General features: G+C 31.6%; 1 protein-coding gene across 3 annotated transcripts; it reads left to right on the plus strand.

The window, feature by feature from the left end:
• The first annotated feature begins 2059 nt into the window (after nucleotides 1–2059).
• Nucleotides 2060–10063, plus strand: KAPP (kinase associated protein phosphatase). 3 transcript variants are annotated; one of them, XM_047322731.2, is made up of 12 exons: nucleotides 2060–2276; nucleotides 2427–2808; nucleotides 2911–3086; nucleotides 3171–3329; nucleotides 3994–4137; nucleotides 4242–4303; nucleotides 7994–8129; nucleotides 8420–8514; nucleotides 8958–9073; nucleotides 9176–9305; nucleotides 9701–9755; nucleotides 9850–10063. In XM_047322731.2, exons 1-12 carry the CDS (start codon nucleotides 2145–2147, stop codon nucleotides 10006–10008), a joined length of 1746 nt encoding a protein of 581 aa, XP_047178687.1. In that variant the 5' UTR covers nucleotides 2060–2144; the 3' UTR covers nucleotides 10009–10063. The 3 variants fall into 3 exon arrangements, with proteins under 3 accessions (XP_047178687.1, XP_087956703.1, XP_087956704.1); XM_088100577.1 differs by lacking the exon at nucleotides 2060–2276 and having other exon boundaries at nucleotides 2650–2808; nucleotides 2903–3086; XM_088100578.1 differs by lacking the exon at nucleotides 2060–2276 and having other exon boundaries at nucleotides 2650–2808; nucleotides 2906–3086.
• The last annotated feature ends 2055 nt before the right edge of the window (nucleotides 10064–12118 follow it).

Consider the following 12118-nt stretch of genomic DNA (forward strand, 5'->3'; position numbering starts at 1 on the left):
TTATCTTCTCCCTCTTTTAAGGTGATATCTTCTTTTCATTTTTTCCACTTATGTTGCTGTACATCATCGTTTTCTTCTGGTTTCTTCGTGTTATTGTCTTAGTTTATAAGTAGTTGTCAAGTTTTTAATGTTTTTTTTTTAATTTTATGTTGATATATGGAGCCTTTATGTTGCATAACACAACGCAACAATGTCCACGATTGACTGATCTTCAAAAAAATATAGTGTCAAAATAGATTTACTGAAATTTTGAAAGGTTCAAGATTATAAAATATATTTTAAATAAAATAAAATATTTATATAGTACTTTATATATCTAAAATAAAAATTGGGGGACCAAAACCCCTCTCGTCACCAACTAAGCTCTGTCGACAATAATGTCATACAAATCTTATATTGTAAAAACCTAAATAAAAGAGGAATCTATTTATACAAAAATTATGAAAGTTCATTGTCTAAATAACAACTAAAATTCGAAGTAACCTTTGTTTGATTCTTCTTTGACAACTTGTCTCATCAATGGTCATGTTATCTATGTTTTTCATTTATGGGAGACAAACAAAATTAATGAAATCTGTGTTTAAGGGATAAACATCATTTAAAAAAAATTAAGAGAACGAGTGTATATGTCTTACACTTTATATATTGTTTAACTTTTTTATCTATATCAAACATGAAAGGATAATGATATTTTGAGAATATCTTTTTTGACAACATTTTAACACCATCTACGTGTCATTCTGTGATTGGTCTATGTTGGTGTTTATGATTATTATAATTGATTGTGGAGTAATTTTGGACCAATCACAGAATGACACGTAGATGATGTTAAAATGTTGTCAAAGTATCATTATTCAATATGAAATTTAGACTCACACTTGAATTTCTAATAATCTATTCCTCAAGATTTAATCAATTTCATATTTATAAACTCTTCGTATGAGTCGATTATCAAGACGATTACCAAGACTAACTATCAACTCTAATAATACTTATGTATCTATCAAATTGAAGGTTGAACAAAAAGAAACAATAATGATAAAACATAAATCTAGCTCCATAAAAAATCAACATCATTCTTAACTAAAAATATTAAAACAACTAGTTTATGATATTTTACTTGTATATTATTTATCTTTCTTATTTTTTATTTAATATGACACTTAAACTCATATTTAAATTTCTTAAATTATTTAATGTTTTTTTATTATTCTTTCTCACACTTCTTCCATTTCCATCCCTTTACGAAAACAAGTTTTTATTTATTTTTATGCTTTTTCCCTGCCTCAAAATAAAATTCAAAATACTTGTTCAAATTACAGTTTTACTCTCTGTGAAGTATAAAATATAATTTCATAGTTGTTAACATGGAAGGTTTTTATAAATTTCACTTTGTTCACATGTTAGAAAAATATTAGAACGAGGTTGTTATTAAGAATGTTGAACATACAATTGATGATCGAGATTATTCAAAGTTCATATAAACCTTTGATATCTTGTAAACATTTATGATCTTGATATGAATATTGATCAATTTAGTAATAAGACGTAGAAACTTGTACTATTATAATACAAGAAATTTTTATGTAGTCAAATTGAATTATTTAAAAATAAAAAAATTACGCTTACAAGATCAACATGCTTTAAGTTTTACCTCCTTCGACAAAATAATGTAAACGTATGAAGAAAAAAAAGGTAAAATTACATTTTATATAATAAAAAATAAAATAGATAATTAAAAAGTAAGTTTTGCATAACTATTAATACTAAATATATAATTAAATACTTACAAATTAAACGGTTCCCACATCATATCATTGTTATATTATAATGTAAAAAAGAAGTATTTCTTAGGAATTTATTTAAGGTTGCAGCAATCGTGATCCTAATGTGTCGTAATTTGTAATAACGATAATTACAATAAGAAAGAAGTAGTATTTCTTAAGAATTTTATTTAATAATAAAAAGAAGTAGTAAGTTTTAAGAATTTAATTAACATTGGAACAATCATAATGCAGGTGTATCGTAATTTGTAAGATGAAGATTTAATTCGAAAAAAAAAAAAGTGTGACCATTTCAAAGCGAGGTTCTCGCAAACCCAGACCCAATCTCTCTTGCGAAAGAGTAGAGAGAGAAGGAAGACGATGGGTACGATGCTACAAACCATTCTGACTGTGCTTCTTCTCCTTATGCTTCTTCTCATCATCATCTTCCTCTTCTTTCTGTTCAAACCATGGCGCTTCTTTTTCTCTCAGCGTTTCCTTTCTTCTATAAAGGTAGGTACTCCCTCCCACCAATACGATTCTTTTTTCTTTTTTTTCTTTTTTTTTCTTTCTATTTTCACCATTCGATTTTCTCTCCCTAATCGCAAACTCTGATTTCATTATTTACGATCTTTGAAATTTAATTGATCTTGCGAATCGAAGGGCGAGCTGGAGCACCCCCTTGTTACCGATGAAGAGGATGCAAATGCGTCGCCGTTAAATCAGATCAATGAATTGCCTCGAGATTATGATCTCGAGGGTGCATGTTATCCCACTGAAGCTCATTTTCGCTCTCCTCGGACCCATGGCCAAGGGCTTGTTCATAAGCAAAGGGTTCAAAACCTTTCTGTTCCACCTACTATACACCTGAGTGGTGATGCTTTGGTCGTGGATGTGATCTCTGATCCTTCCTCTGACGATGTTGATGTTGGTCAAACCCTTAGGCTTTCCACAGCTCAATTAGCACAGTTTCAAAAGCAGGGAACTCCCAATTTTCGAAATGATAGACTGCAGGACTTAGTGCAATGGAATATCTCCGATCAAAGTAATTTCCCGAGTCTTTTTTATTTTGTTTCTGTTATGTATTTGCATTTTCTTTACGTGCTAAACATGTCAACATAATGACATCCTTTTCTTAGAAGTGCAGGAAGTTGTCTCACTCTGGAGGTTATCAGTGGCCCTTCTCGAGGACTTCGTTGTTCTGTACAGTCGATCAATTCCTCTCGTCTACCGCTAACCTTGGGAAGAGTCTCTCCGAGTGATTTGTTGATAAAAGATTCAGAAGTGTCAGGAAAGCACGCTATGATAAAGTGGAATTTGGATGTAAACTCTGTGTGCTCTTGGACTTGCAGTTGGATTTTTAACATGTATGGTGTGTGGTAACTATTCTTATAATTGATCTTTCAGAAAATGAAATGGGAGTTGGTGGACATGGGTAGTCTGAATGGAACACTATTGAACTCTAAGCCAATCAACCACCCAGACACTGAAAGTAGGAATTGGGGAAATCCAATGAGTCTTGCTAATGGAGATATCATAACACTTGGGACAACATCAAAAGTAATGGTGAGTATTAGGAGTGATCTCAGTTAAAATGGCTACCAGTGTTTTAGGTTTTGGCTTCTGATTGTCATAGGATATTAGCTGAAGAGACCGTCTGCAGTATATGCCGGTTGAATAATTTTTAGTGGCTAAATCATTATTATATAATTTTCTGCTTTCCTTTATACTCCAAGAAGGCTTTTACTTTGAATTTATTGTTTAGAAATTTATTTGAATGTCAACTCCTGTCCTGTTTTTCATGCTTGCAATGTAGTTTTATTGATATAAAATGAAATGCGACTGTTTCTGTCGAGCTAGTGTGACTAGAAGTTACATATTGAAAATTATATTTTAACTAGATTGAGTTAAGATTATAGCTTTTGTTCTTTCGATGATCAATTTTCTCCCTTGTGTGAGATAGGAAATGTGTCTTCTACAACTAAGGAGTAAATGCGATTATTTTGTGTTCACTCAGTAAAAGAAAGTTCTCCACACGCCTTTTCCAAAGTCTTTTGTAATTAAATTTTAAGTGATTAAGTTATTTTTGTCTGTTCTTCAAAATACCTTTTACTATAAAATGGAATACTTGAAGTGAGTATGCTGGCGTTGCATTTTTTTAATGCTATTGTAGAATTCTTGTGTAAAAAAAACTCTATGTAATTCTCTGTGATTTAATATATATTGGCAGGTCCATATTACATCCCAAACTCAGCATCACATTCCCTTTGGAGTTGGCATGGCATCAGATCCAATGGCTATGCGTAGAGGAGGAAAAAGGTTTCCCATGGAAGATGTTTGCTATTATCAATGGCCTCTACCTGGGCTGAATCAGGTTTTTGGATTTATTCGTATAACTTCTTAGCGAAGGTCTCTCTTCTGTTGCTTTGTTTCTCACTTACCAGAGGAACCTAACCCACCTCTAATCCTTATTTCCAGTTTGGACTTTTTGGCGTTTGTGATGGTCATGGTGGAGATGGGGCTGCCAAATCTGCTAGCAAGTTAGTACTTTTTTACTTTGATTGGCTATGCTAGTTGGTTGCCATTTTTATGAAACTTTATGTTAATGCTTGCATATTCCGTACTTCTCTCTCTCTCTCTCTCTCTCTCTCTCTCTCTCTCTCTTTTATTTTTATTTTTTATTTTTTACTGTGGATAGGGTACTTGATAAATAGAAATAATTTGAATTATTCAATCTTTTCAAGCTGTGGTTATTTATTGTTGTCAAGGTAGATCTCCGTGATCCAGTAATGTGCATATTAGTGCTATCTTTGAACATCTTCTGCAAATTGTTGTATAATATGTGATATGTCCCATTTATTTCAACTTTCTCCTTCATCCTTTGGTAGCTTAAATATGTTTATAGTATGGGTTTTTGTTCTTTTAGTGACTTCTCACACTGTAATTGATCAAACCATTAATTTATGTAATAGATTGAATTGACTTGCCCACAGATAGAATATTTAGAAAATAAAAGTATCATTATTGTATCTAGACTATCTTGGATGATCTCATAGGCATACTTATCCATCTTGGAACTAACTCTGAAAATGCTAGTGGAAAGCAGGATGATTGTTATTTCAAATATTATGATATTAACTATATAATTTGTACTACTCATTTAAATTAATGAAAAATTGACAATTAAAGAAAGTCGTGATAAATAATACGTGATAATTTACATGCCCAGTGACCATCATTCTAGGAGCAATATCGACATAGTAATGAAGTAAAAAATGAATGAATATGGTGACGTCAATAGAAAAGGAGCAAAACAAATTTGACCAAAATTACCAGAAAGGGAACTAGGCAGTCTAAAAGAAGAAAAAATAATGGAACATGACGAAAATAAAACAGCCCTGTTTATGTTTTCAAACTGTATTACATTTCTAAAGCAAAAGTAAATTTACACACACAATAACCCTCGTTCTAGGAGCAATGTAAACGTAGTAATGAAGTTAGAAAATGAGTGAATATTGTGGCATAACCAGAAATAGAACCAAACATATTTGATAAAAAAGGAGCAGAATGTGAACTAAGCAATCTAAAAGTAGAAGAAAGAACGAGACATGACAAAAATAAAATAGTCGTGTTATGACTTTCAAATTCTATTACATTTGTAAAGCAAAAGTGCTTTAGAAAATGAGGGAGAAATCATAATGTTATCTTGTTATCTAAAATAAATCCTAAACAACATTACACAGGTCAAAACTGGGGTTTTGAATCCTATATTATAATTTTGGCTGCAATGGAGGTATAGAAAACCGTTATGCTATTTGAATGTAGTAGGTAAGGTTGCTACTCTGCCATAGTGCAGTATTGCAGTTATCTTTCCTGCTTCCATCTCCTTCTTGCACCTTGATGCAGCCAGTCTAGTGTTAAAAACCTCTACTATCTTTCTTCCTGCTCCTACAAATGGTTCTCAATGCTGCGTTTGGGTTTTGACCTGCTCTTGTTCAATCCACTCAGTTGCTGTGTTTTATGATCTGTTCCAGCTTTCTCTTTATCTTTTATCCTCTTGCGTGTTTGTCTTCTTGCAACTTTAGGTTCCTTTTAAATCCTTGCCTTTCCTCTTGTCTTTTTGGTATTATTTTTGGTTTCACAATGCCAGCAAGGAATGAGAATGCCAGAGTAACATCTGTCTTTGCTAACAATCAGACCAGAAGTCCTAGATGACCTGACTTTATCCCTGGTGTTGCTTGCTACTACCACTGTATTACAGTTACAGTCTTATCTTACTTTCTAATATGAATGTATTTCATTGTAATACCCTTAAAATTTAGTAAGCTTTAACTTCAGGGGCAGTGTTAAAATTTCTAGAGAATATTTGAGAATAATGTTATTGTATAATAGAATATTCTCAATTATTTTACAGTCTTGTGAACTTGGTTTCCCGTAATTTGTATTGCTAGGGGCGTAATACAGTTCTATTTTTCACATTGACTAAACAACTCAAGCTTTAGGAATGGTTAGTTTATGTAGTATCGGAGACCAAGTGATCTTTTTTGTTCCTATTCTTGTAAACATAACAGTTAATTCAGCACCAGTTGGCCCTTTGTATTATTATTCATGCTGTAAGTCCAAAAAAATTCACATTAAGGAGGGTGTTTTAGGTATAAGTACATTCCTGAGTGTTTTTGCGCCTTCCCTGCTTAAACCCCTAGTTTCACCAAATGCACTGTCCATTGGTTGTTTGCTTGCCATCATCTGAAATTTTGCATCTCCGACACTCCTGGCCAGTAAAGTGATTTTCATTTCTTTTTAATCTATCCTGAACCAATAATGTAATGAGCTCTTATTGTGCCTTAGTTATGAATTTTTATCCTACTCTAATTTGTACGAAAGTATGTTTTTAGCCCATTAAAATATGTAGATAATAAGTATACGAATATAAGTTTGATGAAACACTACAATTTCCTCAGCCATCCATGCATATGTTCTGAAGTAATTCTGAACCTGTCTGGATGGATGCCACCGACTACATTTCTGATAGGTTACTCTTCTGTGGTATTATTATGATTATTTGGTTATAAATAATCCTGGTAATACTAAATATATAATATGATTTCTGAATATGAAGAATCTTGCTACTTGCTAAGTGAAATTAGAAATAGTTAAAGGAGTAATTTAATAAATAGTAGTTTTTTCTACTAATGTTAGTTTATAAAGTGGTTATTAAGTTGTTTGTTAATTAGTTACTTTTCCCTCATGTTTTAACACCTTAGACAACATGTTAGTCATTGGTGGTAGAGGATTCATCAACAGGATCTGTGATTTAATCAATATTAAAATTTTCATTTAATCCATCAAGAAAACGCATCACACAATGTTACTCTTTCTAAAGTTTAACAGGTAAAGAGCTACGATGATTAAGTTCTTCCCAAAAAGCCTTTAGCTCATTAAAGAAATCAATAACAGAAATATTGTTTTGTTTAATCAAATGTAATTTCAGTTGGGTCTCAAATTCTAACCAAATCTGCATGCGAAATTTTTTCCCTCAAATCACTCCAAAAATTGGATGCAAGTACAAGGTAAACAATGTTTTTCAAAATTGAATTCAATATCCAGGAAAACTAAATTATTGCATCATTCCCAAGTTTCCTAGCTGAGAACCTATCAGATTTCCCGGTGCGCTCCCATTTATGAATCTCTTCTCTTTGAAATCCAAGTGCCTTGCATTGTTCAAGCCCACTTATGATAGTTAGCACCAGTTACCAGAAAGGAGAAAGGGCAGCGACAGAACTATCATTTGGATGGATGAAGGGCTTAAGGAATCTTGTGCAAGATTAACTGGAATTATTACCTGAATTCGTCGGACCTTTATTGTTAACACCTCAAGCCATGGTCAAAGAAGCATGTGCGGCAGAGATCCAAATGGAGCTCTGATAACATTTGACATTTAAGAAAAGAATATTGAGAAAGCTTTAAAAAAATTATTGCAATCTGAGTCTGATCAATTATTCTAACTGTTTATATTAATGCAGTACATGAGGGAAAAGTAGCTAACAACTCAATAACCTCTTTATAAACTAGCAATCATTAGTGAATAACAAACTAACTAATAGACGCCTCTCTCTGCTTGTTGTATTATGTAATAGCAATAACCTTCTGTGCATATATTAGTTATTTATCCAAGGTTTTACTTTTCTTAATGTGCAAAATACTACTAATTTTTTGTATTTCTTTTTCAGACTTTTTCCTGAGGTAATTTCTAGTATATTATCGGATTCATCAAGGAGGGAGAGAGTTTTGTCACTCGGTGATGCTTCAGATGTTCTTCGAGATGCATTTTCTCAAACGGAAGATCATATGAATCACCATTATGAGGTATTATGTGCTACCCTCTTGATGTTGTTTAGCGTATCCCCAGGACATATACATGACTTTTTTTTGTTGTAAATTTTATATTTATGGTTTGCATATTAAATAGATTGTACATCTCCTAGTAGTGGAGTTTTTTTATACAATGATCCAATCACAAATTTGTTTTCTTTTATAATAACCATGTTTAAAGTAAAACCCATGGTTATTTTTTATTGGTTGGTATTGTAAAAATTTGACTACAACAATATATGCTAATCAAACTTCTGTATGCTTTATTAACAAACTCTTTGCAGGGATGTACAGCAACAGTGCTTCTGGTGTGGACTGATGGTGAAGAAAATTTCTTTGCACAATGTGCTAATGTGGGGGACTCCACCTGTATTATGAGGTTTGTTTATCTAATCAACTGGAATGCTTTGGTAGCTTGTTTAAATTTTGAATGGGTCAAGGGTTGGAAAAATGACAACCAGGCTATCAGAAAACTAATGGTTATAATGGTTTATACTAGTTTCACTTCACTTTTCTTGTTATGTTAAGATGCATGTGATCTATAATTTATTGATAGATAATATTTTTACGCAAGAAAATCATGGCATTATTAGTTCTGGAACCTTTGAAGTGGTTGGTAGCTCTGCAGTTTTGTCTATTTGAAAGTTTTCACTGGTATTAACTTAATGCAACAGTTGCAGTACTAATAGATGCCTTTTCATATCTGAGTGACTAAGTAATGTTTTAGCTATAGATTTTGAACTTTTGATTTTCTTGACTTAAATATTCTAGAATTCTTGTGATTACACTTTTATGAAATTCATAATGAATTATTTTTCCCAGTTTGAATGGGAAGCAAATCAAGATGACAGAAGATCACAAGATAACGAATTATTCAGAAAGACTCAGAATCGAAGAGACAGGCGAACCCTTAAAAGAAGGGGAAACACGTCTATATGGTATGTGATGGGAAAAAATTCACTGGAACAGATCAAATTTCATTTTCTTGAGTTACTATATTTGACTTGGCAATTGCGGATTCTGATTCTCACTTGATGCAGGTATAAATCTGGCAAGAATGCTTGGGGACAAATTCCTGAAACAGCAGGATACCCGGTTCAGTTCAGAACCTTACATAAGTGAAGTTGTGCACATTGATCAAGCAAGCAAAGCTTTTGCTATTCTAGCTAGGTGATATTGGTTCTGATGCATGTTTTTTGAATTTCTAGTGAAAAATATATCTTCTGGGTCATGGTTCAAGGTTCACCGTCTTTTTGGTGATGTTCCTTATGGAAGGAAAAGGCTCTTCTAAAGTGAACAAGTAAATGTGATTCACCTTAGAACTATTGGTGGGTTAATATCACAATAGACTGTAAATTGAATTGATGGATACGCCATTACTCACTCACTTTTAGAGGAGCCTTTTATTCCTTTTTGACATAGTCAATAGAATGATTATTTGTTTAAATCCAAACAATTGTGATTTTTCTTTGAACAGTTTTGTCACCAGTTTAGTTGTTGAACATTCACATTTTTTTCTTTTGATCATGTTGAAAGTCTAACATTGGCATCTGCAAAATTTTCAGTGATGGGCTGTGGGATGTCATCAGCGTGAAGAAGGCAATACAGCTTGTGTTGCAGGTTTTGTGTAAAAGAGCTTTTTGTTTCTAGCTTGTGGTATTACCCTTTTTTCATATAAATTTTCTCTTGACAGTTTGTTTTCTCACCTGCACAGATGAAGGAGAAATGTTATTCAGAGAGAGAGAATATAGCAGAAAAAGCTGCAAGCTTGTTGTTGAATGAGGCTAAAACGCTCAGAACAAAGGATAATACGTGTGTAATTTTCTTAGATTTTGATATCTTCAACAAATTCTCTTGTAAAGTTGAATCCTAGTATGAATTAGGAATAGTGTTACAGGAATATTAATACATATTTTTGTTCTCTCCAATTCTACCCTCTCTAGCTCAACTTACGGAATCGGAAAAAATGAAAATAAAACGAACGAAAACGTGGTAATCCCACATTACTTTCAACAGTCAAAGACTCAACTGGATTAATACCAGTGAATTTATATTAATGTTGAGAACGTAATCATATAAAAAACAAATTCGTAAATTATAGACAATAATGCAATTGTTGTGCTTCTTACAATTACTTAAATTTAGTTTATAAAAAATTAGATTTTTAGACGTATAACAAATTATAGAAATTTTCAATGTATAAATGCTCTTCTCTTTTTAATTTAATTTTTATAAGTATTAAATTTAAAATGAAAATGTTTAGTTCGGTTCTTTTAAATACTTTCCCGTTCAAAATTAAACGTCTTTTTTATTTACTTATGTACGATAAAATAGGATGTATATAAATAATAAGAAAATCTAGAATTTTACTTCTGAGAAGGATAGAAAATAGATCAATTATGATCAATACTGCCCCCAATCACAGTGGAAGTGTGTGACCGTGAAGGACTTTGGAGAGTGAAAAGTTTGTATATTCGTATTAAAATTTAAAATTATGAAAATAGAACTAGTGTCATATATTTTTATTTGTAATAATTAGTCAACCAAATATTAATAAATGATAAATTATACTTTTTGCTAACTTTCTCTTTATAATTACTGTGACTTCTTCAATTTTGCTGGAATTTCAAAACTGAATACTTAACAATTTAATGAAGTTATTCACCCCCTTCATATACACACCACAAAACTTTGAGAATGGTACACAAAACGCTGAATCAGATGGATGTTTCTGCAAATATTGGTAAGAACAAAAATTTAAAAAGGTTAGAAAGACACATACCACAGAAATGTAAAAGTGAAATACATTCATCATATTTGTCAATTCAGCCCAATTGCTTAAATAGGGAAGGACCAGCATGTAAGCAGGGTGTTTTATCATTTACACTTGAGGTTTACACGGTGATGGTGAGTAGACGATGTTATAAATACAAAAAAGAAAAAAAAAATAAAAACAAACCGGAACAAATTTCTAATATCATCATGAAAAGGACAACAAATAAAATTTAACATAAAAACATCATATATATATATATATATATATATATATATATACTAAAAAAATTAAATATTTTTAAATTAAATTGTTATTTTTTTAAATTAAATTATATTTTTGGAAGGAAGTGATCGTAACTAATAATATAATAGTTTAAGAGAAAATGAGCATTCACATTTGATTGTTGGTTTAATGTTTATTTAGTCTTCAAATTCTCTCTTAAGTTTCAACTTTGTCTTCTGCTTAAAAAAGTTTTAATTTCGTCTCCATTTGATATAATTTGTATTAATCAAAGTTTATTCCGTTACTTTTATAGAAATGAGAGTTAATGATAGAAATGAGAATTAATGATGTGCTTATATGAAAAGAAAAATATAAGTTTCATTAATAACTTTTATAATGATTTATTAATATAAATATAGTTTCTTTAGAAAAAAAATGTTTTAAAGATATAATAGTAATTTAGTGGAGTTCTAATGCTTTAGTAGCATTGGGCTTGTTATATGACCTTGAATGCCTTATTTTCGTTTTTCATAATCTATTTAGTAATTTTCGTTTCTTGTTATACGATTAAAAGTTATACAGAGATGTCTGAGGGAGATGGAAAGCTGAAAAAGAATTTTTCCGGTGGCACATGTTGACTTGTCTCTTGACAACGGTTTGACAACGGTTTTCTCTTTCTCCTCCCAAAATTAGTCCACTTGTCAAATATACAGGGAAAATTCTCTCTCCAGCAACTCTTCATCTCCAAACATTAACTGTTCTAACCAATCTTCTCGTACATATGGATATCTCACTGGACATTTCTGGTATGATTGGTTATAGGTAAAATAAATCATTATCCTCCATCTCAACTACAGATAGACTAAATCAAAATATAGGGAAAGACAGTCAACCATTTAGCAATGATATCTGAAAGATGAGAACAAGCCAAGCATTATATATGACTATTTCATTGGGAATTGCATACAAATTTTATGTGCTTAGG

Source organism: Vigna umbellata, chromosome 10 (assembly GCF_029865625.1).
Source record: "Vigna umbellata cultivar VRB3 chromosome 10, Vumbellata_1.0, whole genome shotgun sequence".
In the NCBI taxonomy this organism is placed as follows: Eukaryota; Viridiplantae; Streptophyta; class Magnoliopsida; order Fabales; family Fabaceae; genus Vigna; species Vigna umbellata.

Coding starts and splice junctions, on each gene's coding strand:
- KAPP (XM_047322731.2), top strand. CDS start 2,145: ATGGGTACGATGCTACAAACCATTCTGACTGTGCTTCTTCTCCTTATG. Junction 2,277..2,426: donor GTTTCCTTTCTTCTATAAAG/GTAGGTACTCCC, acceptor TGCGAATCGAAG/GGCGAGCTGGAGCACCCCCT. Junction 8,515..8,957: donor GACTCCACCTGTATTATGAG/GTTTGTTTATCT, acceptor TATTTTTCCCAG/TTTGAATGGGAAGCAAATCA.